Source organism: Haliaeetus albicilla, chromosome 3 (assembly GCF_947461875.1).
Source record: "Haliaeetus albicilla chromosome 3, bHalAlb1.1, whole genome shotgun sequence".
NCBI classification, from domain to species: Eukaryota; Metazoa; Chordata; class Aves; order Accipitriformes; family Accipitridae; genus Haliaeetus; species Haliaeetus albicilla.
In genome coordinates, this window is record NC_091485.1 from 25,066,139 (window position 1) to 25,093,409 (window position 27,271).

The 27,271-nt window shown below is 40.9% G+C and overlaps 1 protein-coding gene across 1 annotated transcript; it reads right to left on the reverse strand.

The window, feature by feature from the left end:
- Positions 1 to 1,784: 1,784 nt before the first annotated feature.
- On the reverse strand, positions 1,785 to 24,235 carry USP14 (ubiquitin specific peptidase 14). Its single transcript, XM_069779125.1, has 16 exons — positions 24,003 to 24,235; positions 21,292 to 21,437; positions 20,595 to 20,627; positions 18,592 to 18,696; positions 16,171 to 16,274; positions 13,990 to 14,048; positions 11,947 to 12,077; positions 11,564 to 11,644; positions 10,707 to 10,786; positions 9,062 to 9,176; positions 7,709 to 7,774; positions 7,285 to 7,377; positions 5,030 to 5,158; positions 3,880 to 3,940; positions 2,642 to 2,749; positions 1,785 to 2,519 (listed from the first exon to the last, which is right to left on the reverse strand). The coding sequence occupies exons 1-16, from the start codon at positions 24,016 to 24,018 to the stop codon at positions 2,368 to 2,370; spliced, it is 1,479 nt and encodes a 492-aa protein (XP_069635226.1). The 5' UTR covers positions 24,019 to 24,235; the 3' UTR covers positions 1,785 to 2,367.
- Between the last annotated feature and the right edge of the window lie 3,036 nt (positions 24,236 to 27,271).

Genomic DNA, 27,271 nt, shown 5'->3' on the forward strand with positions numbered 1-27,271 from the left:
GCATTGTTTCAGTTACTACATTGTACCTGTGAATTTCCAGGGTGGTTTGCTACCAGCTGGGAGGCAGGTTCCTGCCTACAGAGCTGTTGAGGACAGCTTTGTGCCTGCTCCCCCTCTTTGGATTTAACTGCATTTATTAGGAATTTGATTACTGGGTGCTCCAGTGAAAGTTGGTATGGGCTGATCCATGGGACAGGCATTGGAAATAATACAGCCTAACTCTTAACCTCTTGCTGCAGGTACAATTTGGTAGAAGGTACAAAAAGTAACGATGTCACTTGACTCAGGCACTCAAGTGTATTGTGAACTGAGGTGTGTGTGGATGACTGAACAGTTCTTGAAGGTGGCCTCCCTGCCACCTTGACACTGGGAAAGCTGGGGATGAGGGCAGCCATTATGAAGGTAACTGAAGGAAGCCATGTCCAGCAAGTTACATTCTTGCTGCTACAGGCATGAACCATGATCTCAGTGCTTGTGTTCAAGGTGGGAGACTTGGGCACCAAGCCACCCCCCTGCTTTAGATTTGATCCCTTTCTCTGATCCAGCAGTCTTGTGTCATTTTGTGCAAGGAGTGCAGATTTTTTCTGCATTATCTGACAAGTGTGACCTCATCAAAATGTGACAGCACTGCTCTGGCCTTCAAACAGGCTTGGAATTAGACCCACTGGGGGAGAGATCCTGACTGTGAGGATCCCTATCATGGCTTCAAGCCCCAGCCCTAAGGTGCAACTAAAGGGTTTGATAGACCTAGAAAGACATCCACTAGAAATGACAATGGCAGGCCTGTAGACCCATGTAGTAAGGGGTTTTCAGTGTCCCAGCTGTTTGTTATTAAGTGTATCCTGTCCCAGTGAGACAACTTGTAGTACAGTTGTCAGGTGTGATAAATGCATGCATCTCAAAATTAGGAAAAAGCAAATGGGGCAGAACACTTTCTGGGAAGAAAAAACAGTTAATTTTTTTTTTATAACTATCAGGCTGTGATCAGTAATAAAAGATTAATTATTTTATGGGTGTAGGCTCTCTTCAACTGCCAACAGCAGCTTTCAGAGAGGAAACTCCTTCCTCCTTAACAGGACACAGAACAAGCCTTTAAAAACAGAGGAGCCTGTCCTATTTCTGTGGGGTACACAGGAACAGAGTCAGTACTGTGCTGGGGAACTTGCCTTTAAGCATCATCCAACTTTTTTAAATTGCACCCTTAGCCCTTTGGCGTGCTCCCAGGGTAAGCTGTGCAGTGAAGGCGGCAGTGCAATAACCAGCAACACGAGTTGTAAGGGAGAAAAACTACCTGGGAAGGTGAAAGCTGAAGCCAGTGGCCCCAGAGGAGGGTTAAAGGAGGGATCCTTTCTGTGCAAGGAAGGCACAGCTGAACTCACCACACTGTCACTGTTAGCGAAGACACAACAGAAGGCATTTCATATGAATATGGACTAGCTCTCCCAGAAGGGACTGGGACACATTAAAAATCAGATCCTCTACACAGAGGGCTGAGTTCTGTTGATGGCCTAGTGCTTTTATGGCTGTAGCCAACACTGAAATACTTTTTACTGCAGCCTCCCACTAGCATACAGCTGCTGTATTCCTGTGGGGAAGGAACAGAAGTTACTGTAAGCAAGCAAAGCCCAATTTTGCAGCCACTACACTAGACTTACATACTGAGTAAAGAGTAACAGGACAGGAGATAAATCCCTACAGCTTAAAAAAAAGTGGCTTTATTATGTGACTGCTTCAAGACATTCATCAGTGGTAGCCCAAGAAGTGAAAACAAAACACATACTAACTACACTACCAAGACATGAACTTTTTTTTAATGGAGACACATTGTTGATCACAATTTATTTTGAAGTCATGAGATGCCAGCAACAACAGACTGAATCAGCAGGTCAGGCTGGACAAATACTTGATTGCAGCCACAGTTGTTGGCTATGGGCAGCAGCACTGAGTTACACAACAAGGCAACAGTTTCTCTTCTACCTTCCTAACAAAACTGCCAGGTAAGGCAAAGGATGGACAGCTACTGAACTGTGGTATAAACCATGCAAGAGTAACAAATGTGAGAACAGGTGTATAATAAATACTTGATGACTTTAGAGAGGAAGGAAGGGGCAGGAGGGCAAGAGGCTCATTTAAAAAAAATTATCTTCTGCAAGACATTAAAGCTATTTAAAGTATTGTCACCACCACAGTGGGCAGTCCAGTCCAGTAGTGACTAATTGGTACATGGATCAGTTTTGAAACAATGTCCCTCTTCTCATGAAAAGGTTTAAACAAATTATTTATCCACTTGCTAAAGCTCTGGGGTTAAAGAAGTGATCAGTAATCAACATTTATTTCACACCTAGGCAGAATGACTAAAACTGAAGACTACTGTTCAGCTTCGTCTTCAATTACTTCAATTCTGCGAGGCCCGTAGAGTAGAACATAAGCTATATGCCAGTCTCCACCCCCAGATAACCTCAAAATATCTTCAGGTGTAACAATGCTGACTTTGTCATCATCAAATTTAATCCATTCATCTGCAAGAAAAACAAGAGGATTATTTGTAATTTAGGTACATAAAATCTAATCACATTTAACAGCCCCTTAAATGAAAGAAGCTGTGAAGGGTGGTTAACAGTACTGTAATGGGTTTTTTTACCTTGTTTCCTTTTAACCCAAGACACATAATGCCCAGAGGAACTTGATCTGCCTTGATGTGTTAGCACTGCCTGCAGGTCATAATAGCCGCAATTATTAGAACCAATATCTAAAGGAAGAGGGGAAAAAACAGTTACGCTAGTCTTACATGAACAGTTTTAGTGTTTTTAACAGCATACAGACCAAAGGCACGTTAGCCATACTGCAGCACTGTAGCTGTGTAAAACCCCATTTACAGCATGGTTCTAAATCATTGCGAACTAAAAGCAGCAGCTTTCAGCCAGGATAGCCTCTCAGGAAACTGAGAATGTTGTCCATTTTCAAGACATAAATATGTATTCTGGATGTAATGCAAATGCAGCAAGCTTGAAGTATTAAAACAATGATGTATGGTCAGTAAATCTTCTGGAGAGGTTTGGCCAATACCTCCTTCAAACACCAGCTGCTGTCCGCATTCAGGGCAAGCCATGAAACTGCAAGAACTGATGTGCTGGGCATGGGCTGTATAGCGACACTGCTGAGAATACTCAGATACAGTAATCAACCACTCTGCAGTTAGTTCAATTATGCTATTCCATTTTTCAATGGAAAAAGCTGGCTAATTCCAAACATACCAAGAAGGGTGTTACAGTTCCCAACGTGTCTTAACTGCATTTCTCAGCACTCCAGAATATCTTGTTTTCACTGTGCTCTCAAGCTAGTCAACACCCCCCACCCCACTTCTCACATAGTGCAACACACACAAGCCTCAGGAAGCACTGAATGGTAACAGTCTGGGTAAACAAGACCTCCAAAATAATTTCTGCACAGCGTCCTCAACATAAGGGTGAATGCTTAGGACATTCAAGCTCCAAGCCCCCCCAAATTAGGCAACACTAGCACCACTACAGAAGTTTTAAAAGTCCAATTTAAGTTTCTGTTTTGATTTCAGCTTTCTATCACCCACTGACATGGAAGCATACAAAACAACTGCACATTACATGCAAAATGTCTTTTGAGGCGCATGTCTTCTATGTATCATCAACTTGTCAGAGGGATGACAATTAAGTCTTTGACTATCTCAACACCATTTTGACTTGCCTAATCTTTCCATTCCTTAAATTTCCATCAGTTTCTGAAGATTAATTTTCAAAGGCATTAAAAATAACCAGGGTTCTCAAAATATACCTACCATCAGGTCCACTTAAATATCAGTAAATAGAAAATTACTTTAAAATAGCTTTACTTCCCTGTACTCACCATCAGGAAAAGAAAATGGCTCATATTTAACTTCTTTCTGTGCACCATCACTTTTACTAGACTAAAGAACAGAATATGCTGAATTAATGTGGAATGGTTTTGAGAAAGCTTTAGCACAATCATATCAAATACCAACTCTCCATTCATTTAAAGATGTTTCTAAGCCTAAACATTTTTTGTTCAACTTGAAAACAAGTTCCATTACAGTATTTCTAGCTGGACATCCAAAAGCTTAACCTAAACAAGACCACTTTTTAAAGCAAATATATAACCATTTTAGCACATATTGCCTAGACTGTTTACCCACCAGATTTACAAGTTTGGAGCCTGAAAACAATTCTGCAATTGAAGATTTTATTCCTTGTTAGGGACTTGCTAGCAGCAGAAGTAGCAACAAGAAAATACCAGAGACAGATCCCAAGTGCCAACACATTCTGTTTTAAAATAGCACTCTTTCCTTGCTCCTAACTGTGTAAAAAGAGATGCAAGCCTTATTCAAATGTTTACATGAAACTGCCAGGAGTTAGGCCAGGAAAAGAGTAGCAAACTTTAAAAAAAAAAAATTGGCTAAAACACTACAGCTTTAGCCCGTTTACTTTTTTTCTTCATTAAAGAAAGGCAAGTCAGTTTTAGAATGTGTAGACAAGAGAGGAGACAAAACCATTTACCAAGTTTTTAGGGTACAGTCTTTTAGCTCACTAGTACATCTATTCTAAGTTTTATCAGTCAGACATGTAGCACTCTGTTATACAACCCTTTCCAGTTCATGAGCAGGAAATAGCTACCTATGCTCCACTGAAGAGGTGACCTGCCAGCAAGCAATAATGTTTGAAGACAATCACTTTGTGTAATTCAGAGAAAACCATTAGGCATAACACTGGTAAGCAGAAGCACTACATTTTAATACATTTTGAAATAAAAATGTTAGCAACATGTATGTCCACAGCATTTAACATTTCTCATCAAGCAGTCATACCAAAGCAGATACTGTATTTTCATGAAAATACACAAAAAAGATCTAAAGCTCAATACCAAGGAGTTTGAATGCTAAATAAGCAAAAAATGTATTTAAGTCAAGTTTTCTCTAGTCCTTATTAGTACCCCTATTTCATATGTATGACTTATTCAATCAAAATGTCAGCAGACTTACATTCTTTGGCTGTTGATTTACTTTTTTGTCTTCTACATCTTTGAATTTTGATCGGTAAGAAACCATTTTTTCCTGAAGGTCTGGCGTACACAGCTCATACACATCCAACATAAGAGGAAATTTAACATCCTAGGAAGTAGAAAGCATAAAGATTATTAGCATAATTTAGTACCCCACATTAAAGCGTTCTCCCATGGGAAGACAACAGTAAGTCCAATTAAATGCAACTCTCATCACATTTATGACAACTTGATCTACTGAAATGTTGCTGACAGCACTTACCTAAAGGGCTACAATACTTTCACAGAGGAATGTCTGATTCAGTATAAACAAACCATCACAAATTACTACATTCAGTATAAATATTTAGATTCTTTATTATCAGCTGTCATACTTCTGTACTACAGAAATACCTATGCAGGCCTAAGGAAAAAAATGCTTGTAAAATGACTGTACACTTGCAAAAATGTAAATTTGTGTTATCCAAACAATCTTCTAAAATAGTTAACACGTGCCTTCTACCTTTATTCCCTTGCTTATCTTGTAAGGAACACGCATCATCTATCATGATGCTCCCTGGGCAGCCTAGGAGGTCTACCAACCAAGGCCAACAGAAAGCAAAACTGAACATTTAGCTGTTTGCAGCTGGTTCTTGCATTTGTCAATCAGAAAGCCAGACAATTAAAATAACTAATACAGGAAGTGTTTGTTAGCATAAACATTTCTCATCAACTTTAGAACACTGTCCAGTGACTGAAAGCATGGCCCTCTCCTTAATTAAACATTCTCCTCTGAACCACTGGTGAAGAGAGACCAAAAACCATCCTAACAGTATTGGAGCAAATTGTATTGGTTTTATGTGGCAAGGTTTTGGTAGCGGGGGGGGGGGGGGGGGTTTACAGGGGTGGCTCCTGTAAGAAGTTGCTGGAAGCTTCCCCTGTGTTCGAGAGAGAGCGAGCCCATACCAGCCGGCTCTAAGACGGACCCGCCGCCGGCCAAGGCCGAGCCAATCAGTGATAGTGGTAACGCCTCTGTGATAACATTTTTAAGAAGGAAAAAAAAGTTGGGACAGGGAGAAAACAGCCACCAGAGAGAGGAGTGAGAACATGTAAGAGAAACAAGCCTGCGGACACCAAGGTCAGTGCAGAAGGAGGGGGAGGAGATGCTCCAGGCGCCGGAGCGAAGATTCCCCTGCAGCCCGTGGTGAAGACCCTGGTGAGGCAGGCTGTCCCCCTGCAGTCCAGGGAGGTCCACGGTGGAGCAGATATCCACCTGCAGCCCGTGGAGGACCCCACGCTGGAGCAGGTGGGTTCCCGAAGGAAGCTGTGACCCCGTGGGAACCCTGCACTGGAGCAGGCTCCTGGCAGGACCTGCGGATCTGTGGAGAGAGGAGCCCACAGAGCAGGTTTTCTGGCAGGACTTGTGACCCCGTGGGGGACCCACGCTGGAGCAGTGTGCTCCTGAAGGACTGCACACCGTGGAAAGGACCCATGCTGGAGCAGTTTGTGAAGAACTGCAGCCCGTGGGAATGGCCCACGTTGGAGAAAGTTTGTGGAGGACTGTCTCCCGTGGGTGGGACCCCATGCTGGAGCAGGGGAAGAGTGTGATCAGCCGTCCCCCTGAGGAGGTGAAGCGGCAGAAAATAACGTGTGATGACTGTAAACCCCATCCCTGTCCCCTTTGTGCCGCTGGGGGGGGCTTGGTGGAGAAATCCGGGAGTGAAGTTGTGCCCGGGAAGAAGGGAGGGGTGGAGGGAAGGCGTTCTGAGATTTCGTTTTATTTCTCATTTACCTTACTCTGGCTGGTTCCTAATAAATTGAGCTAATTTTCCCTAAGCTGAGTCTGTTTTGCCCGTGACGGTAATTAGTGAACGATCTCTCCTGTCCTTATCTCGACCCGCAAGCTTTTTGTTATATTTTTCTCTCCCCTGTCCAGCTGAGGATGGGGGAGTGATAGAACGGCTTTCGTGGGCACCTGGCATCCAGCCAGGGTCAACCCATCACACAAATTCACTTCTGTCCCTTACCTCCTCTCCCAGTCTATTTTGGTAGTATAGTTTGCCACACATCATCACAGCTGGGAACAAACCTACTTTGTACTCAAGCAAAGAAACTGCATTGTTAATATTTTTAAATGCAATTTAAAAGTAAACAATTTAGTAAATACCCTTCAAGTATTAGTTGTCTACATATAATAAAAACTCATTGAAAAGCATAAAGAGGAATTAAACTTCAATATGCAGAAAACTTACTCACCTTAAGAACTTTGGCATTCACAGATTCTTTCTCTTTGTAAAAAAATCTAACCATCTGAATAGTCAGGTACGCTGGCAAGCGACTAATTTTAGACTATAAAAAAAATTTAGAAAAAGCTATTACTTTAGATATTCACAGATCTTTTATACCTTAAACACAGCTCATCCTAAATTACAGGCTATTCTGGGAACATATTTGTACACAAACACACCAGAATATAACAAGGCCTCCAATTTTGAAGCTCTTGTATAGTACTGTACTCAAAGAAATAATTTTCAACTGGTCTTAAATTTCTTGGTAGTGGATATTCAGATGCTTTATAAACATAAATCACATGCTGTTGCAGCAATAACTTTGTGTTTTGGGACAGAAAATTGACAACAGTTAAAAGAATCATAAAGACAGCAACAAAAGTACCACGCACAGATTTGATATAGAGTGCATTTCTCTGCAGTGTTGGAGAGAGTTTGGTGATTTCCTCTTGAAGACGCTGTTAAAAAAAAAAAAGTAGTAACACATACGTTCATCATAAAATACAGCTTAAAGAAAAGCACAGATAAACAAACCATAAACTAAATGTTGTTCTGCCAACCTCTTCTGTTGCTATGAGCCATTATGACACACAGAATTTTGAAACTCCTTGGCAGAAAGACCATGCCCATTCATTTGTTCAGCTGCAGGCTCATTCCTGAACCCTGACAAAACGAAGTTTCTCTCTGCAGAAAATTTTATTCTACAGGAGTAGAACTTGCAACTGGATTTGGTTACGAATTATATCTGGATTTGGTTATGAATGTGTCATGGAACACAACTGAAGAAAATCTGAACTTTCTTGTGACGGGAATATTTGCACATTTCCCAACTCTCAGTCTAAAGCTGACAGAGCTGTTTATAAGGAGACAGGTGGTGGTACTCTGCTTCCAGGGACTCTTCCAAGTTCAGGGAAAGACTGGCCTGGTTAAGTGTTGTGACTCTCTTGCTCCAGGCAGTCCAGCATAAGAATTCTAGAACACCTTTTTTGGCCTGAAAGTGAGGTTTCTTTTTTCATAATCTTTTTAATTTGTGAGCATTAACTATTTTATCTTACTTTTCCTTCTAAATTCTGTCAAAAAAAGAAAAAGTAGATACAAAGACTATCTGAGAACCATGCAACTTGGTCCTGTCCTGTACAAACCAGATCACTGCTTCCATCCCTGCTCTTACACAAATACTCTGCAAGAGCAGTTACTACAAAGGTTTTGTAGTAGCTCCTCTCCTTGCTCCTTCAGATACTCCAGAAAACCCTGAAAACTTAGAAATACATATATAAAAAGCACAGACTACTTTAAGAAGTTCTACTTAAATAAACAGTTTAAAGATGATGTTGTGCCACAGAAAATAACACCCCCTTCAAAATCTGCAAAATTAAATTGAATTGTTCCATCATCTGTTTTATTTTTCTTAACAACCAAAATGCCAACCTATTTTAAAACTGACTTTTGGACTTTTGGGGAATTGTTTACAGCGTGCTTAAATCATGATACTGCTCAGTCTGAAGTGAAAGCCAGCTGAACAAACAAGTAGCAAATTGGCTTGCACTTGGTTACCTGCCTGGGGAAGACCACGTCAGGGTCAAGAAAACACTCGGTTGAAGTCTGTTTTACATCTTCCCACTGACCACCAAAAAAAAAATATCTTGGAACTTTGCAAAGCTTAGACAGCAGATGTCAATTCCAAGTCATAGACTAAAAACACAGGTCATTAGAATTTCAATTAAATAAAAGTTGTAAAGGCTTACCAATTTTAGTCCTGTAAACAGATATTTCACTTCTTGATTGATAAAGCAGCTAAGCTGAAGCAGATTCTCCTTTCCTTTAGTTACTTCCTCTTCTTCAGCTTCTGTACATTTCATGCTTCACAAAATTAAGGAAAACCATCATGCACCAAGAGCTGAACTACTGCTCTAGTGCAAACAACATGCTGAACAGCACAGTAATTTAAGATAAACCTGTGCTTGTGCATCAATAGTACTTTTACTTCTCGTAGTATAGAAAAGATTTGAAACAGCCCTTCCTTCTAACCAGTCTGTTCCTTCGTGTCTAATGACAAGTGGTAGCTGAGGCAGACAGCATACCAAAAAAAGTAAAATAAGTTTTTAATCACCATTTAAGCTTGTGAGGCCTGCTTTGCTCTTTCTTCTCCCCACCCACCCACCCCCCAACCCCCAGGACACAGATCATACTAACTAGTTGTCAATACCAAGCTATGAAACCCTCCCGCAACATTACACTTCACTGTTGTTTACAATTAATAAAACTCTTCTATTCCTGCTGCTGGCCAGACTTCCCATTTCTTTCAACATGCACAGCCTCCTCTCCCTGCCTTGTATCTGTCCACTGAAATTAAATCCATTTCTTCATTATTTTCTACACATTCTTTAATAGTTCTGTCCAACCTCTTCTTTTTCATACTTCAACCCCAATCCTTTTCTCTAATCCACTTCCTTCTATCTAGGTATTTTTCTGACTGCTCTGAATGCATCTATTCTACTAATGCTGCCATAATCACGCTTCAAAGGCTTGCAACATGACTTTTCTGCCAAGCGTCTTCCTCCTGCCATTGACCTATGCATCATTCCTCTTAGCTACTCATTCTTCTCCTCCCTACCATTTCAGGGATAACAAACATCACAATACAGGGAGAAAGATCCACGATTCTTACCTTAAAAAGGGCCTTTACTCTTCATTACTACCAAGCTATGAGGTACAGTACCTCATCTAAGGGGATGTTTCCTTATTTCAGACCAGCAAAACGCACAGTATAATTCTTTCTAAGAGCAGTGGTCAGTTTCACAACAGCCAGGATTTTGGGATGGAGAAATGGGAAAAGAGTAATATTTGGCATGAGATGAGTGCCCCATGTGGTCATATGCTTTTCGTTCTTCCTATAAAAGAAGCTACTAGGAAGTTGTCAGCTGCATTAGTTTCTTATTCCCCTAACAGTCTGCATCTAATTTATTCCCTAAGAAATCAATCAAGCTATCTTTCGTGCATGTTTAATATGCCAAGTATATCAGGAACACTCCTTTACAAGCCGAAAAAAAAGGCTATTTAGGACGGCAATTACTTTTATTTGGATAAAACACGCCAGCATCCTTGAAGTAGGTAACTGGCATTCTTCTCTGGGGAGGGAATCTCATCTTTATAACCAGTGGTTTTTTTCTGTAAATTTCCAATACCATTCCTTCTCGCCACATTGTCCTCTCTCTCATAGTTTATCCAATCTTAACTTTAACTTCTGCATACTCCTGCAATACATCCATCCCTCTTTTCCTCAACACACACCTTTAATTTCTGAACAAGGCTTTTCACCCTCCCTGCACTCAACTGCAAAAGTGTGAAATTATTATCATTCTTTATGTCTTGCCTTAGCCTTTAGGATACGCTGTTTCGAATTCAATGCTGAAGAACTGATCAATTAAACTCTTCTTTTTAGAAGATGCTGGTGTAGCTCCAGAGTCTGTCTGTAAAACAAATTCTCTTATGATGTAACTTTAACTTGCACGTAAAGGCAGTCTTTACAGACAAAATAACCCTATTTAAATTCTTTAAAGCCTATTCCTTCACCTTTCTATAGGAGCAGTTTCTCTAGTCAGTCTGTCTCCTTACACAGCCTAAAAGTTTCAAAAGAAATGCATTTCTAGCATGCTGTTAAAGCCACCTCAAAGCATATTAGCAAGCAAGATTTCAGTCAAAGTCACACCTCCCTGTCCCCCAACTGAAGTATGACTTAAATTTTAGAGTAGTCTATCAGATTCTTGCCACTGCCAAGACTCTCCAGAGAACAGTTTACAGAGAAAGAAGAGAGTCAGTCTGGTGAAGTCTTGGGAAAAACTTTAAGTAACTTCTTATCCAGTTGATTAAGCTAGTTGTCTGTTTGAAATAGTAGTCTTGTAGCCAAGAATGCTGTAGCACACTTTTTTCAGAAAAAAAGTTCTTCTGTGCTAAATTCACAGGTAATCGGGGCCAGCTGCTGAATACTCACAGTCACCACCACCCTGGTCCAACACAAGCCTTACAAAGCCCATAGAGAAAGTATTCCTATAGTACAATTCGTACATACCTGACATGACATAGGTAGCAGTATGCTGATCGGACACATCACACACAAAGCAATTTCACTCACTGGACTATAGATACATGTTAAAGAACTCAAAACAGATAATCCTTAGCAAAAAATATGTGAATCACAAGTACAATATTATAAATCCTAACTCTGGTTAGAGTAAGACCAAAATTACCTCCATAACTGTATCACCTTCTATGCCTTCCAGCTTCTGCTGTAGTACCCTCATCATCTGCACCCAGCACTCATTGGCATCCTAGGAAGGGAACAGAAAATTAAATCTGACTAGTAGCGTTATGATTTAGTAATATTAAACCCATCAATCTCTACACTATAAAACCAAATGTAAGGATGCCTTCACTAAGAATTTCTCCCTATTCCACCACACACTTTCAGAGCTAGCACTTGATATTACAGTCAACTTTTCTACATTATACAAAAGCAAACACTTTACTGGGATAAATTTTCACAGGAGAAGGAAAGTTTTAAAATATTCTTGTTCTCAACTTCCAACACACTATAGATTTTTCAAACAATAAGCTAATAATCGGTCTTTACCTGTTGAAGGTACTGGCCTTGATCGCCTTTCTCTGCAAACTGTGGGAAGGCCATATGTAAAAACTGCAGGAGAATGATAGGTGGGATACTGGAGGAAGTTTTATCCATGGAATCAAACAAGTCTCTAAGAGCTTGAAGAAAAAGTAAGTGAATGCTTTGAGAAGTGGAAAAACAATTCAAACGTGGCAGGAAGTTTAAAAAGAATAGTAAAACAGCAGCAATATTTAAAGACTGATCATTTAACAGTGTCCAATTTCATCTTTCCAAAGCAGGACCAAATTTTCCAGGTGGCATAACAGATGCACCTAAGATCTCATTTGTGAGCATGACTTTGCAAGCGTAGACAGTTCTGAGAGTTTGGCACATAGTGCCTTGTCTTTCCTGGCTGCTAACAGAAATAAAAAAAAGAATTTTTTTTTTGAGCAGTTAAGATTTCATTTGAAACGCATCTGAGGACCAATGTTTTCACAAGAGGACTACACCTAGAGAAACCAGAAGGCATTCACAATCTATCCTCTAGAGCAGCTTAAGCTTCACCAACTACTGGGAAAAAACTTTCATTTTTCCCAAACTAAAATATCTCCAAAATACTCATGCTTAACTTAAGACCCAGGAAAACAAGTATGTGTATGCATATGTGCAGACAGTTCATAACTATGTGCAATTCAATGAATGCTACTGATTGCATGACAATACACATGGCTTGCTTTTTTGCTCCAGACATACTACTATATATGTCTTGTCTACCCAGGTTACAGCATTTTAAATCCACAAATCACTTCAGAGACACCTGTTAATCCTCACAACAACCCTGTGAGGTAGGCAAGTCTGCATGGTCACTAATTTACAAGTCGAGAGACTAATGAATGATACTCTTGAGTAAGTAAATATAGGCAAGATTACAAGGAACCAAGGTCAGTTGCTGCTTGTGTTTAAGGAATATCTTCACTGACCTTGATAAGAGGGACAACTGATATGACACAGCAATTTAAAAAAATGCCATAAGTGTCATGCAGGACAGCATGTCCTGACCAGCTCAGCACCAAAGAATTAACTACAAATTACTTAAACTATTAAGATTCCTAAAAAGCAGAGCTGTCACCTTAAAAAGAAAACAAGGGACATGAAGTAAAGGCAGCGAAAAGGGGAGGGGCAGGCATGGTTGTATAGAGTAACCATTGAACTTACCACCCCAAAATTCGATCAGCAGGCATACCCACAAACTGGACCTTTCCTTCCTTATATTGTTTTGTTTTTCCTTAAATGGACTGGTAGAAATCCCAGTGTCCTGGCCCAGCATCTTAGTGGGGCAATGAAATAGAGTAAAAAAAGAAAAAGTGGACAAGTAGTACCCTTGTTCAACTGTAAGGGGTCTAACTAGAATTCTAGTTAGAACTTGGAGATATGGGGCCATGGTGAGCTCCCACACTGTGAGCACCCAGATCACCACAACAAAGAGTAACTTTCCTTTTGAAGACACTACTTTCTATTTCAGTTATGACATCTGGATCTTTAGGATAAAGGCTGAGACCACTGATAAAGCATCAGCTACCATCTTAACAATAATGCTCAGCCAATAAATCATATTTTAAAATATCAATGAAATACATACTCTAGGAGTATGGCATTACCCTACCATTAAGTGAATCAAAGAACTGTATACTAAAGTATTTCTACACAAAATGATCAAATCAACAGGTGGGTGGAGCCTGCTCTAGGAAGTTCCAATTGCTTCATGCCTACATGCAAAACAGTTAAGAGGTAAGAATGATTTCTATCTAAGCCTAGGTCACACTGGAATATATTTTTCCTAGCATGCAGCTAGGTAATATGCAGAAATGTATGCTTTGCAGTCATGGTCACAATAACCTTGAAAGACATTAATGATAGAGCAAAATGAATCCTCCAGTGCTAGCAGATCTGAAATTCCTAAGGCATATGCACTAAAGAAAAATACGTAGAGCTCTAACTGCAATTTTCATCTGCAGTTAGCAGGAAATCACATACTAGCCTAAAACCCTGTTTTCTACTCTAAACACCAACCTGCAGTAATGTATTGAGCAGAGGCCATTTCTCCTGAAGCTCTTAAGGCACCACCATACCTAAAAGAGAAGGAAAATAGTTTGTATGCAATTAAACACAATTAAGAAGAACAGTCAGGTTTTTACATCATAAAGCAGGCAGCAGCTAGATTTACTTAAATGTATCAAAAGAAATCAATCACCAAAACAGAAGTAACTGAAGATAAGATTTACTCACACTCACCTCAAAGTCTCAGCTATTTTGCAAGCACTGCATGGAAGCAAAGAAAAACTGGCATCCTTGAGACAATAAATAAATGCAGACTGAGAAGTCTGGATACATCACTGCTGCTTCCCTAATCCATTTGCCTCAAAGACTCTATCTATTTTTAAAGAAACTGAGAAAGGGTCTGAATAGAAGCTACCCCATTTCTCAAACATTTGCCACAGCTTCTTCAAGATACATGGAAAAAAAACACCTTCAAGGAGAGATGGCAGATAAAAGCACAGAGATGGAGGGCAGGCTTGCTTCCTCCCTCCACAGCAGAAGCAAAACAGTGAGAGGTGAGACATTTTTCTTGAAGAGGTATTTCCTACACTGAAAAAGTACGGGAGTCTACCTGTATTAGTAGAACTTAACACTCTTCTTTGAATGATTTCTTAATTTACCACCTGCATGAGGAACAGATGGCCTCCTCAAAGCATATAAGCCTTTAAGCAAAAGGACGGTCTCATGCATTCTTTAATCTCAGAGTGAACTCTAAAAATTCTGTCCATTGCTAGATGATGAGCAGGAAACTTTCCCCCTGACATGCTACAAACAGGGAGTGCCCTTGCAGAGATCAACAGAGCAGCTGGTGAGAAATGAACCCATAACAGTAAGCTTTCCCATGTGAGTCCTTTCACCTCTCTCCCACTGCCATATACCCTTCCATGCTGTCATCAGGCAGGGAAGACCAAATAGAGGCTAAGTCTCCAGGGAAAAAGAACACGTCTGCCTGTGTATCTGACTTCCCACAGATAAGGCCACATCTTGTCTGCCAGTTTTATAAGGTACATTTTGACATTTGGTATGTTAAATTTGTCAAATACTCTAATTCAGTGCAGTAACTCAGAGTCTTTTACATCAAAATAAACAGACTTTCCTAAAATGACAACACTGAAAAACAAGAAAAAGCTTTAAAACAGAGTTTCTGTACTTCACAAATAGTTCTCAGTGATAAATAATTAAAGTTCATCTGCTAACAGACTGAAGAAAAATTTATAAGCACTTAAATAACTAGTGTTTACAGTAATCTCAAACATCCAGTTGTGTACCAAGGTATCAAGAAAGCAGTGTATTTTAAAGGAATTAAGTTAACCCAAGATGGCAATGCTCTACCTAATCCTCATATTTTTTAAATACTGATGGTTTTCTCATTGTAATTCATATGGATGACAAATTCAGGCTCACATTGCCATGTATTCTTTTTTCCTCCGATCTTCAAAATTTTCAAGTTTCTCATAGATTCCTCACAAAAAAAACCAAGGCCATTTTCACATTTCAGTCCAGAATCACAACAAAAATTTCAGAAAAGTTATTCTACAATCGGAACAAATGAAACAAATTCCATAAGGGCATGTCTTCTGTTCCCTACATATCCTCATGACAGTAACTCCAGCTTATTCCAGTTTGCTGCCACAGTAACACCAATGGTCCTATCTCAGAGGTTCCTGCGGTACCTCCAAGTACCAAATGTCAGTAACATCAGAATTTCATAGCTGAAAACACATTGCGCAACAAAGCCACTGAAAAAAATACCCCTCAAAGGAACAGGACTCCCATACGATTCTTCTATACAGAACAAGACCATACAAACTAACACCAGAAAACAGGGTTAGGAGAGTTCAGTAGCTTGTTTAAGCATTTTAAGCAAGTCTTGATAGGAACTATGTATTAGCTAGGCAAAACACATTCTCTCCACTAAAAGCCAGTTCCAACAAATACATAGTCTTAAGTTCTTTAAAAAGTACAGACTAATATGGCCATAGGATAAACATTAACTGATCACCATGTTAATCTTGAATAGATTTAAAGAATAACAGATTGTTTTGGTAATCCATACCAGTATTAAGACAACTGTTCCACAAAATATCTATTTCCTAAGCTAAAAAAAAAAAAACCCAAACATTTTAATCACGGTATTTTTGTACTGAATCCTACCTTTTAAGGGCCTCTTTAACTTCTGGCACTGAGCGGATACACTGAACCGTAGCGTTCATGTAGCAAGTGTTGCCAAGGTTTGTCAATCCACATGGTAATTCCATCTACCAAAAAATTTACAAGGGTGCTTGAAGGTCTGAGAGAGATGTACAACCATTTTTCTACAAATGCTACAATTTGACATCAATTTCTAAGAATAGGAATGATCAGAGATGCATAAAACCTGGAATATTCCATCAAACTTTATAAAGTTTTCCAGATCCATTTTCTGATTATATTAATCATTTCACCATTCGGTGCTTTTAGAGGACATTCAGGAACACTTTGGGGTTTTTTCTGTGCATGTTTAGTTTAATGAACATATTCTTCAAGCAGGCAGTCATTCAAAAAGTTCAATTATAATCTCATTCAAGTTTTGACCTTAAAATTCTATTTTGGTGAAATTTCCACATGAATGCATTTGTACAAAACACTGATGTTTTAATTAAAATCAGTTTTCAGTAAAACTCTGAATGTGATGAAGTTCATAGTTAGAAACAAAAGCATTATACTCCTCTCCAGAAGTCTGCAACAGATCGTTAATTTGATCCTTTCAGACTAATTGTGAATTTCTAATGTTTTGACAAATGTGAAGGCCAACTAGTAATTAAACTAACCAGTTTGAGAAACAACTATAAATCACAATATAACAGCATTTTTCTTTTCTTTCTTTTTTTTAAATCCTGCATATTTGAGTAGTTGTTTAATGAAACTAGTAGTACTGCATACTGATACCACTTAATTATTTTAGGAAGAGAGAATTCATTTAGCTGTATATTCCATTTTTAATGAATATATACAGTACAGACAATTGAATTTTGATGTATAACAAAATTTGAATCAGAGAAATGCAATGTGACCAACTTTTCCAGAATGTTATCGGACACTGAATCATCTCCTTGTTTGCCTCTCAGTTATCTCAAAGCCTGTGTACAGGGTTAGTCTCAAAAATACATAAAATATCCTTCACCTGCTGGTGCCACGGAAAGCATTAAATACTGAAACACAAAACCAGTCCTAAAATACAGATCCATTTTCATACAGACATGCTGTCCTGGTTTTGGCTGGGAAGAGTTCACCTTCTTTCTAGTAGCTGGTACGGTGCTGTGTTTCAAATTTAGTGTGAGAATAACGTTGACGACACACTGGTGTTTTAGTTGTTGCTAAGTAGTGCTTATCCTAAATGAAGGATTTTTCAGTTTCCCATGCTCTATCAGCAAACAGGTGTACAAGAAGCTGGGAGGAAGCATGGCCAGGACAGCTGACCCCAACTAGCCAAAGGGATATGCCACACCATAGAACGTCATGCTCAGTATATAAACAGGGGGGACTTGGCTGGGAGGGGCAGATCACTGCTCGGGCATCAGTCAGTGGGTGGTGCGCAACTACACTGTGCATCACTTGTCTTTTCTTGGGTTTTATTTCTCTCTCTTTTTGTTATATTCCTTTTCATTATTATTATTAGTGTTATCATTAAATTATTATTATTGTTATTATTATATTTTGTTTTAGTTATTAAACTGTTCTTATCTCAACCCACGAGTTTTACTTCTTTTTCTGATTCTCCTCCCCATCCCACTGGAAGTGGGGAGGAGAAAGTGAGTGGCTGCATGGTGCTTAGCTGCTGGCTGGGGTTATACCACAACACATGCATAAAAGTATTCCTGTTCTGCGTGCACAGTTGACAACAGACACGCAACTGTTTGAAATATGACAAAGAGCTCCTAGTTCAAATGACTGATGAGAAAATTAAGCCTTTCAAATTGTAAAAAAGGGAACAACTCAAACAGAAGTTACTTCATTAAAAAAAAAAAAAAAAAAGCTTAATTATGCTCTTCCAGACTTCACTCCCATGAAGGAAAACATATAATCTATTCTACTAACGTCAAACTTATTTTCATTTTTCAGATTTTCATTTTTCAGAAAGAAACGTTTACCTAATACTACTAACAAGGACAAACAAAACTCCAGACGCACCCCGCCTCAAACAAACCCTAGTTTCGCTTCACAGATATGAAGGAGGCAGGAAATAATTTTGCACATCTAAGAGCCCTTATTCAGGCAAAGTTCAGGACACTAATACAGCAAGGGCAACACAACTTCGTCTTTAAAAACATCAGCAATGCTATTCTTAGAAAATTTACTAAGCTGCCTGCTTAAAGAAAAAACAGCACTAGTTACATGACTTTTAAATTCCGGACTTCTCATCACTGTTACCAGTTGGGTCATCGATGTAAATTTGCATTCCTTTGAGAAGCTAAAAATGCTAAACAGATATTACAGTTTCAAAATCCACTTTTAAGCAACTGCAAGTATTTAAAAACTTGCCATTATCACCATTGTTAAAGGTTTACAAGAAACCAAAGTTTGAAATATGCTTACAGCTGAAGCCAACTGCTCCTCTGTCATGTCTTCGACAAAGACGGGTCGAGCAATTGGCTCTTCTGGAAGTGCATCGGCAGAACCCATCATTAATAAGGTCATCCCCTTGAAACAGAGTAAAAATAGTAATAAATATTTAAGGGCAGTTATTTCCGCTTAAAAAAATAAAAAAACATTAAGCTCTTGACATATTTCAGCTATTTCCCCCAAAATAAACACAATCTTTCTCTTAGTTTGCAGAACTGATACTGCACTGTTGTTTATAAGGGTATACCCTAACCTTCTCATTATCTACAAAGTATGTATTGAGAAAAATTCCACAGCATTATCCATGCTAGACATTTCCACTGAGCCTGGTGAGCTTGCCAGCAGCTGACAACGCAAGATTCCAATCAGGACTAAATTTAACATTCATGGAATACCCCAATGTGAAGTGTTCAGAAAAGCTCCCTTCCTGATGGGCCAATAGGGATCAAGCATCTTCAACACTTCAGTGCAAATATTACTCTTTGCCTTAAACCTTAGAAAATACCTTGGAACCAAGGATAACTGAGCAGCTAAATTCCAGTTTGAAAGAAGCTGCAACATTTGAGCTTCTCGATCGACAGAGTCTCATGTTCTCAAATTCAGAATTCTCTAAACAGAAAAAACTATCCCTCATCTAGAATCTGGGGAAACACTTCAGACAGATGTGGGTAATAATGAGGACCACAGCTCTGAGTTCGGAATTGTTTTTTTCACCTGGAAAGCAACCAGGAAAGCAAAGTGCCATCCTTTGGTCTGGCAAGTTCTGAGGACATTAAACTAATTGAAAAGTGAAAAATAACCAAAACAACCCTGCCAGTTTAGGGATGAGGACTAACATGCGGGGGGGGGGGAGCAATAAAGTTACCCTGCTTGCTTGACTAGCATAAGGGAAAGGAGTTTTTCAGCATTCAGCAGGAATACATACACACAGTAAGATCTATCAAAGTGGGAGAAAATGGTTATCTGGGGCCTTGAAAAAGACAGTGCCAAGGAAAAGGATGGACAACAAAACAGAAAGAAACTGCTTTGACAGTGTAAATAAATCCCTAGAACTTGTATACAACATTATTAAAATTAATAAAGGCAGCTATTAGCATAACAGTATGCAGAAAAGGACAAGAATATTAGGTACTGGGGGTTTTGCTGAATGACTTTGTTACAATAGCTGCAGCTACAGCCTGCTAATAGATGCTTGTGAACTAATTACAAGGGTAAGAGTAATGCTACCTAATTCAATCTGCTCAGTGAAGAACTAGAGTAAAACCTGTACCAAATTGATGTTACAAGATACGTACAGAAATGAAAATGACCAAAAAACCCCAAACAAAAGTCTTTGGGATTCCCTGTTTCAATAGGGAATCATATAGGTAAGAAACACAAATATATTCACTTTTTGTTTTCTTTCTGAACTAGTCAAAGGTATGAATTACCATTACTAATGGTTTTCTTTTTAAACAGCAGCTATTCAGTACAGGAGAAAAAATTTCAGCAGGTTGATAAAAAAAGGAAATAGGCAGAGCTGTAACATCAGCATTTGTAATGTGTTACATTTGTAATGTTTTCCATGTCCGGGAGGTACAAGCACAACAGACTGCAGACAGTGCCCAGGCTTCACGAGCTCTCTCTAAATAACATCACTTATTATTATAGTCACAGATAAGACAACACAGAAGGACCACTAGTCTGACCCAGGACACTTCTTGTAAGAAAGAAAGAAATATTTGCTCCCCCGTAGTTCAGGAAGATGGTATAATTTCCCTACTGATGCCAAAAAAGTTTTTTTACAAATCAATGGCAAGAACTTTGTAAGAATGCATAGGTATTACAACTATATAATATAAAATTATTTTTCATCAAGGTCTGATATTTTTTTTTAAAGAGCTATCCATTCAAACAGAAACAAGAACTTTAAATCTTTCTTTAAATGCCAAAACAAAAATCAAACTAGTAAAATCTAGTTATTCCTCAGAACTTACATTCTTTATTTTTAGGTTTCCCCAGTCATCATCCTGTATTTGAAATGAAATAAAAGACAAGTTCATTATCTTGCAGCAAAAGACAAGCAAGTATTTTCATTAATATTAATTATTAATTTTCATTAACATTAATTACGTATTTCTAAACATACAATTGTGTTTCATCCAAGATCCCACAATATTAACTATTTACACATCATCAAGTCTTGTCTGACTAAAATAAAAAGCAGCCAAGTCATCTTTTCAATAAGGTTCTTCACCTGTTGTTCAATGCTGCCTAGATGTAAATAACTTTTTGTAGAAAAGTTGCCTATATTGCATTACACCAATAAGTCTCCAGCAAAGAAGTGCCAGAGAAATTTTTCTTAAACAAGCTAGAAAGCAAAAAGTTGCATTCAGATTCTGAGCATTAAAAAGGAACAGAAAAAAAAACACCAAGCAGAGTAGTGTTTGGTATAAAAGAGTAAAGAAGTGTTTTAAAACAGCAGTGTACCTCCCAACCATTTAGCAACAAATTTTTGCCAGTATTTTCTAGTAGTAGGCAATGAATCATACAGAATTATTTCTGAAAAGTGTACTCAGTTTAATACATACAATGAAAGATCTTCTGGAGGAACACATGGAAATATGGTCATTGCTCATTATGTTATGATGTAATAAAGTTAGAAATAATATAAAAAACCCCACGTATTTCTACCTTCAGAGTTCCTCCTTTAACCATAACCTTCTGTCTAGCTGGCTGAACTCCAGTCAGTGCAAACAACTGGGCTTTGAAGACCATTGGAGGTTCATCAGTGTTAAGCTCCACGCCATCAAATTTCTCTTTTCCCCATTTCACATTAACTGCAAACAAAGTATTTTGAAACTAGATTATTTTCTAATATACAAGAACGTAATTACCAAGATTAAGCCAGTATTTAAAATTCCGGACTGCATACCATCTCAAAAGATTCAGTTTTTAACTCTAAAACTTGTCAATAATCAAGCTAAAGGATACCTTTTCTACAAGGCATCTCAGCCATCCGAACATGCTATTTCCAACAAGTCTAAAAATATCCTACAAAACAATTGTAAGCAACATATATACTGAGAAACTGCAAGCAATAAATGTGTATAACAGCATCAGAAATTCTTTGGGCAAATCTTCACAAAGGCAGCTCGAAAGCAACTCTCCCAATCTCTTGACACTGTTCATTGCAAACAAATTTCTGAAGGAAGTTCAGACATGCGATTCCCGTTCAGTTTTCCATAGTGTTTCCGTTCTCCTTCATGGCAAACAATACCATGTTCTTTAAAAGCAAAACAACTGTTTGACAGCTGTAGTTTTTGGCTACCATTCACGTGGAGCTACATGAGGAGGTAAGTGTGCGTCAAGACAAGACCCATAAAATAGCACACCTCCTGCTTCCTTTCAATGGAAGGTTAACCTCACAGTGCATTTACACCACCATCGCTGCTACCCTCCTCAGTTTTGACAGCGTTCACACAAACAACATACCTGCGTGCAAATACAGACAACAGCCTAGCACAGGTTGCAGCTCCAGAAGACCTGACCCCAGTAAAGGTGCAAGACTGGAATTAAGAAGTGATGTGAAATTTGGTCATGCAAAGTCTAACTTTTGACGCTGGAAATGGGATCACCAGCAGGAAGTTAGGCAGAATGACACAAAGCCACGTTAACTTCACTTCAGTAAAGCTGTTACTAACCAAGCAGACAAAAATGCCTGGAATAAACACCGTGTTTCTGAAGAACGGTTACACATCTTTGATCACTTCCAATCACTACCACAGGTACACAAGGCTATTTTAACAAGCTGCAGTTTTACTGAAAATCTGCAAAATACAGCACGCAGTCATATCCTATGTGCACAGTAAGTGGCTGAAATATCATACTTTAAAAAAAAGCCATATCCTTCCTTCTACCTGAGCTTCAGTTTTTACCTGTGCTTTGGTTTTAAGTAAATACTCTATGGCAACGCTAGGGTTTTTTCAACACAAAACTCTTAAAAGTCATGATTTGAAAAAACCTCCCAAGAAGGTTCAAATTTCAGATGTATGCAGTGTTTGTGACAGGTAATAAGAATAATCAAAACTTAAGTCTAAATTAGCCTACAAAGCAACTCAAATTACTGTTTTTTCAGTATTTCTAGCAGAAAGCACCTTCTGATTTGCCCAACCCTCTGGGGTTTTTTTCAAAACAGGTTTATTATTTTGCATATTTAAGACCTACCAAGCACAAGACTTTTCCCATTTTCTGGGAAGACGACCCACTCAGTTGCTGAACAGATCAGCTGCACATCCTTTTAAGTTTTGCATTTTTGAACAGTCATGCATCCACCACTAAATACACAGAGGATTTAGCAATTATTAGTCTGCAGTGTCACCGGTTTTGACAACTCAGCACTCAAGAGGAGGAAACCGAACAGCACGAGGACCTTCTCTTCAGAGATCGTAGCCAAAATTTCACCAGAAGTTTCCAAAAATAAAAAATATTAATTTGAAAACAATGGAAACTAAGAAAAAGAATGGACATACTTCCTCCACTGAACAGAAAACATAGCTTATACGGATGTGCTAGAGTTCAGGAAAAGTCCTGTTATACTGAATCAGGGATCCCAGTTTGCCAACCACAATTAAAACAGGTGAAAAACAGGGACACAGCCGCATACCAAGTCCTCCTACAATCCGTTCCTCACGTACTAAAAAGCCCCAAGAGGCCAGACCTGTGAAACATAAACAAGGCAGTAACTGGTCCTGGAAGCGTCACTGGAGGTTTTGCTCTTGCAGCCTTCATTAGAAACTTTCCTTCACGGCAAGGAGGGCGAGTGGGACGCGACACAACCTAAGGGAATTCTAACTCCTCTGGTTTCCACTAGGAAATAATGGGTTTAAAAGAGCGGATACAGAATTACGGCTCACTTGACAGGCAGCAGCACGTATCTTCGTACAACACAAAGATAAACCAAGAAGGGGCAATACCGAGGAACGACGGCAGGCGATACGCGGATGACACCCGTTCGCAGGACCGCGCCTGGCCGCAGGGGCCCTCCCGGCCCCAGCAGAGCTCTCCCCTCGCCCCATCCGGGCCGGGCCGGGCCGACACTTCCTCTTCCTCTTCCTCAGGCGGCCAGGCCGCCTCCCGGGGCGCTTGGCGCCGCGGCCGACACGTGTCGAGGGCCGGCGGCAGGATGGCGGGGCCGCCGGAGGAGCCTCCCGCTGCCCCTCGGGCGGCACCGCCCGCCTCCCCCCGCCCGGCGGCAGGAAGGGCCCGGCTGGGGGCGGCAGGGACACCGAGGAGAGGGCGGCGGGGCCGCCACGGCACCCGCCGCCGCAGGCGCTGCCATTCCCCCGCGCTGCGGACGGGCGCGGGCCGGGCCGGGCCGGGCGCGGGCGGCGGGGCCGGCTCACCTGAGAAGAGCGGCATGGCGGAGGGGGCGGGCGGCGCGCCGTGTCCTGGGAGGGCGCGGTGGCGGCGGGGAAGCGAAGGGGCGGCGGGGAGTGGCGTTAGCGGGGAGGGAGCGGGCACGAGCGGGCGATGGCGGCGGCTCCGGCGCGTCCCTCCCTCCCTCAGGGTCTCATTCAAACCGGCCCCTCAGGATGACGCTGCAAGCGGGGCCCGCTCTCCGGAAACGGGGCGGGCTGCGCGCGCAGCGCCGGAAGGGCGGGGCGGGGGCGCTCGCGCGGCGCGGGCGCTAATGGCGGCCAGGCGCAGCGGGAGGCGCAGCGGCCGGCGCAGCGGCCGGGCCTGCGGCGGGGCGGGGCGGGAGGCGCTGCCCTTCAGACCGATGAAGCGAAACTGGTCCGGCCGTGCACTGTCCACGGCCGACGGTAGTTTCTCGGCAGAGCGGGGCGAACGAGAAAGCGTGACTGAATAACCGGGCTTCTCTGTAACCCGGGGGCGTATACCCCACGGGAAACCAGCAGCCGGCTCGGTGCTAGGCCTGATTCAGCCTGCTGCGTACAGACCGAACGCAGAGCCACCCCCACGGTGTCCGGGTGGGAGTAGGGAAAGAACCCGGTCCCCGGGAAGGGGCTGACACCGGCGTTGACGTGGCCGGCGGGGGAGAGCAGTGTAACGGGCCAAGTGCCAGAGAGCCGAGGTGGGGGGGGTGGAGGCCTTCTCTTCTGGCGAGAGCTGTGACTGCGCGAAGACGGGGAGGGGGGAAGGGAAAGAAAAGGCTGTTGCGGGTGAAATACCTTTGGAATAGAGGAAAGCGTGGAGTAAGAGAGGATATTGTCAACGGAAGAACTTTAGTAAAGGGGAGAGGGGGATGACTGATCTACCAGCTATTACTTTGCGACTCGGTGGTAGATAGCAGGTATGAAGCGCTGAAGGTTGAGTTGAGTGTGATGGCAGTGGCCAGGAGCCTTCAGGACAATAAAAAACAGTTTTTAAAGATACTAAAAACAGTAGGCACAGAGACGTGAGTCTTCACTGCCACTACAAAAGCTCTTGGTATTAGGCTGCAGTTAAAGAAACTAAAGCAGTGCATAAACATACCAAAAAGGAAGAGAATGCCAGAAAGAAACATCCCTTCCTCAGATCCCCCCTAGCTACCACCTCTAGAAACCTGACACAACTACCTTCACCAGCTCCTGTGGCAGCTGCAGCTGTAAGAGCTTCTGCCAGCATTTGGTTGTCTGTATTTGTGCTTCTGTGATACCGAAAAGCTGGCTGAAGAAACTCTCTTAAGACTCGTTTTGGAGTTCTAGAAAGCAGGCATTCTGTATTGCAGCGCTGGATGCACAGGGGATAATTCCACCTAGCGTGCATGCCACAACTTCAGCCCAAACAGGTTACACAGAATAACTAATTGTATATTAATCAGATTAGTATACATTACATAAAAATGATTGCAACTGATTATCATAGTTCTGCCTACATCCGATCATGTGCAATAAAGGATCCATTTGAGTTGAAGGGCTGCTTTTGCGACCACCGACCTATTTGAAGTTTTTGTTGGCTGTCCTTGAAGTCTTTATTCTTGTCCTTGTCCTTTGATCTTGAAGCTTAACGCAGTTTCAATCACATGTGGTCAGTTTCAACATTGTTCTCATCTAGCGCACAGGAACATCTAGTCATAAGAGCAAAGAACTGCAAAACTTATGAGTAACTACCTCTACTAGTTAATTGCTTGGCTATACTTTTGTCTATTGTTTCAATCATAGTGTTAGTATAAGATTTCTAATAATTATTTACCAAATCTTACTTTTACAGTCACCTAGCAGCAAACCAGTTTCCACGGCTGGTACAAAATATTAAAACTATCAGAATATTTAGACATATTATACAGTATGTATGGAAATATGCTATCACCTGGCCCTGCTTTTGCTATAGAAGTGATACCCAAAACAAGAAGGATCTTTCCTTGATAACGATGCTGCTGACCAAATGTGATTTTCAATTCCAAACAGTCTAAGAAGGATATACAAAATGGCCATAAAAATAATCCAGGGCTTGAAAGTAAGGCTTAAGATGGAAGGCTTAGAAATGTCAGTCTTTTCAGTTTGTCATGGAGAAGAAGAACAAATGTTGATTTTATTGTCCAGTGTAGGCTCCTAGACGTGAAAAGGAAGTTTTGGGGAACAAGGATTACATTTCACAGAGAAGCTCCAATAGGTGGTATGCTGAAATTAAGCTGGATCATGAATTAAGATGGAGTTTCTAATTATTGAGACAACTTAAGCATTGTTAAAGTTTACCAGCAAGGGTGATGAATCTTCTGTTACTTTAACTTGCTTAAAGGAGCTTTCTAGAAAAGCTTTAATCCAGTTCTAGGGTGAGATCCTGCAGGCCATCTATTCAAGTGAGAGCAGATCCCAGCTGTCTGCCCATGAGTCTAAGCGCAGGATATCTCCAGTCTAGCCATTTGTTCTTAATACCGACAGTGAGGCCATTTATTTGTGACTCTGAAATGAAAATTGAATGCTCTACAGTCTGAAGCTGCACTGAATACATTCTCCCCTTTAGAGTAACCCTTAGAGGATCAGGTCTCAGGCAATCACAGGCCACGCCTTTCCAGAATTTGGCAAAGGCACTAGAGGGTGCTCCGCTGGAAGAATCAGGGTTTGTATCTGCAGGAAAGCTCTTCCCGACCTCCGCAAGGTAGAGAACTGCTACCTCCCTCTGCTTTACTCCAAGATCGTATAGGCCTCTTCCTGCTGTAACAGCTTTGTGCCTTTTTCCATAAGGAAGGGATCAATAGATGCTGGTTTCCTTGAATCTTGCACAAACTGACATAAGGAGTATAAAGACAAAGAGTGCAACCTGATGTATAAATATGAAGTACAGATTACCTTGACAACATTAAACTTGTAAAAGATTGGTTGAACGTTATTAAATGCATCTTTTTTCTTAGTGAAAAGCCCAGAGGGAACCGCAGGCTGGGTCACAGAGGCACAGGGACAGCAGAACTGCCTGCCCTGGCTGTGTCTCTGTGTGGCCTTTTACTGGGCCACCTGAGCATGGCTGCTTCCCATCCTGAGCTGGCCGGATGCAAGCCAGCTTGGGTCCAATAGCTGGGGCTGTGTCATTAGCACAATACTATGTGCAGGCCAACAGGCCTGGCAGGATTTATTAATGCTGGAAGATGGATCAGAGCAAGTCCAGATTTGTTTACAGAAGGCTTTTACTCTATGAAATCTCCCGTGGCTCAGTTTTGAGGAGCACAAGTAGT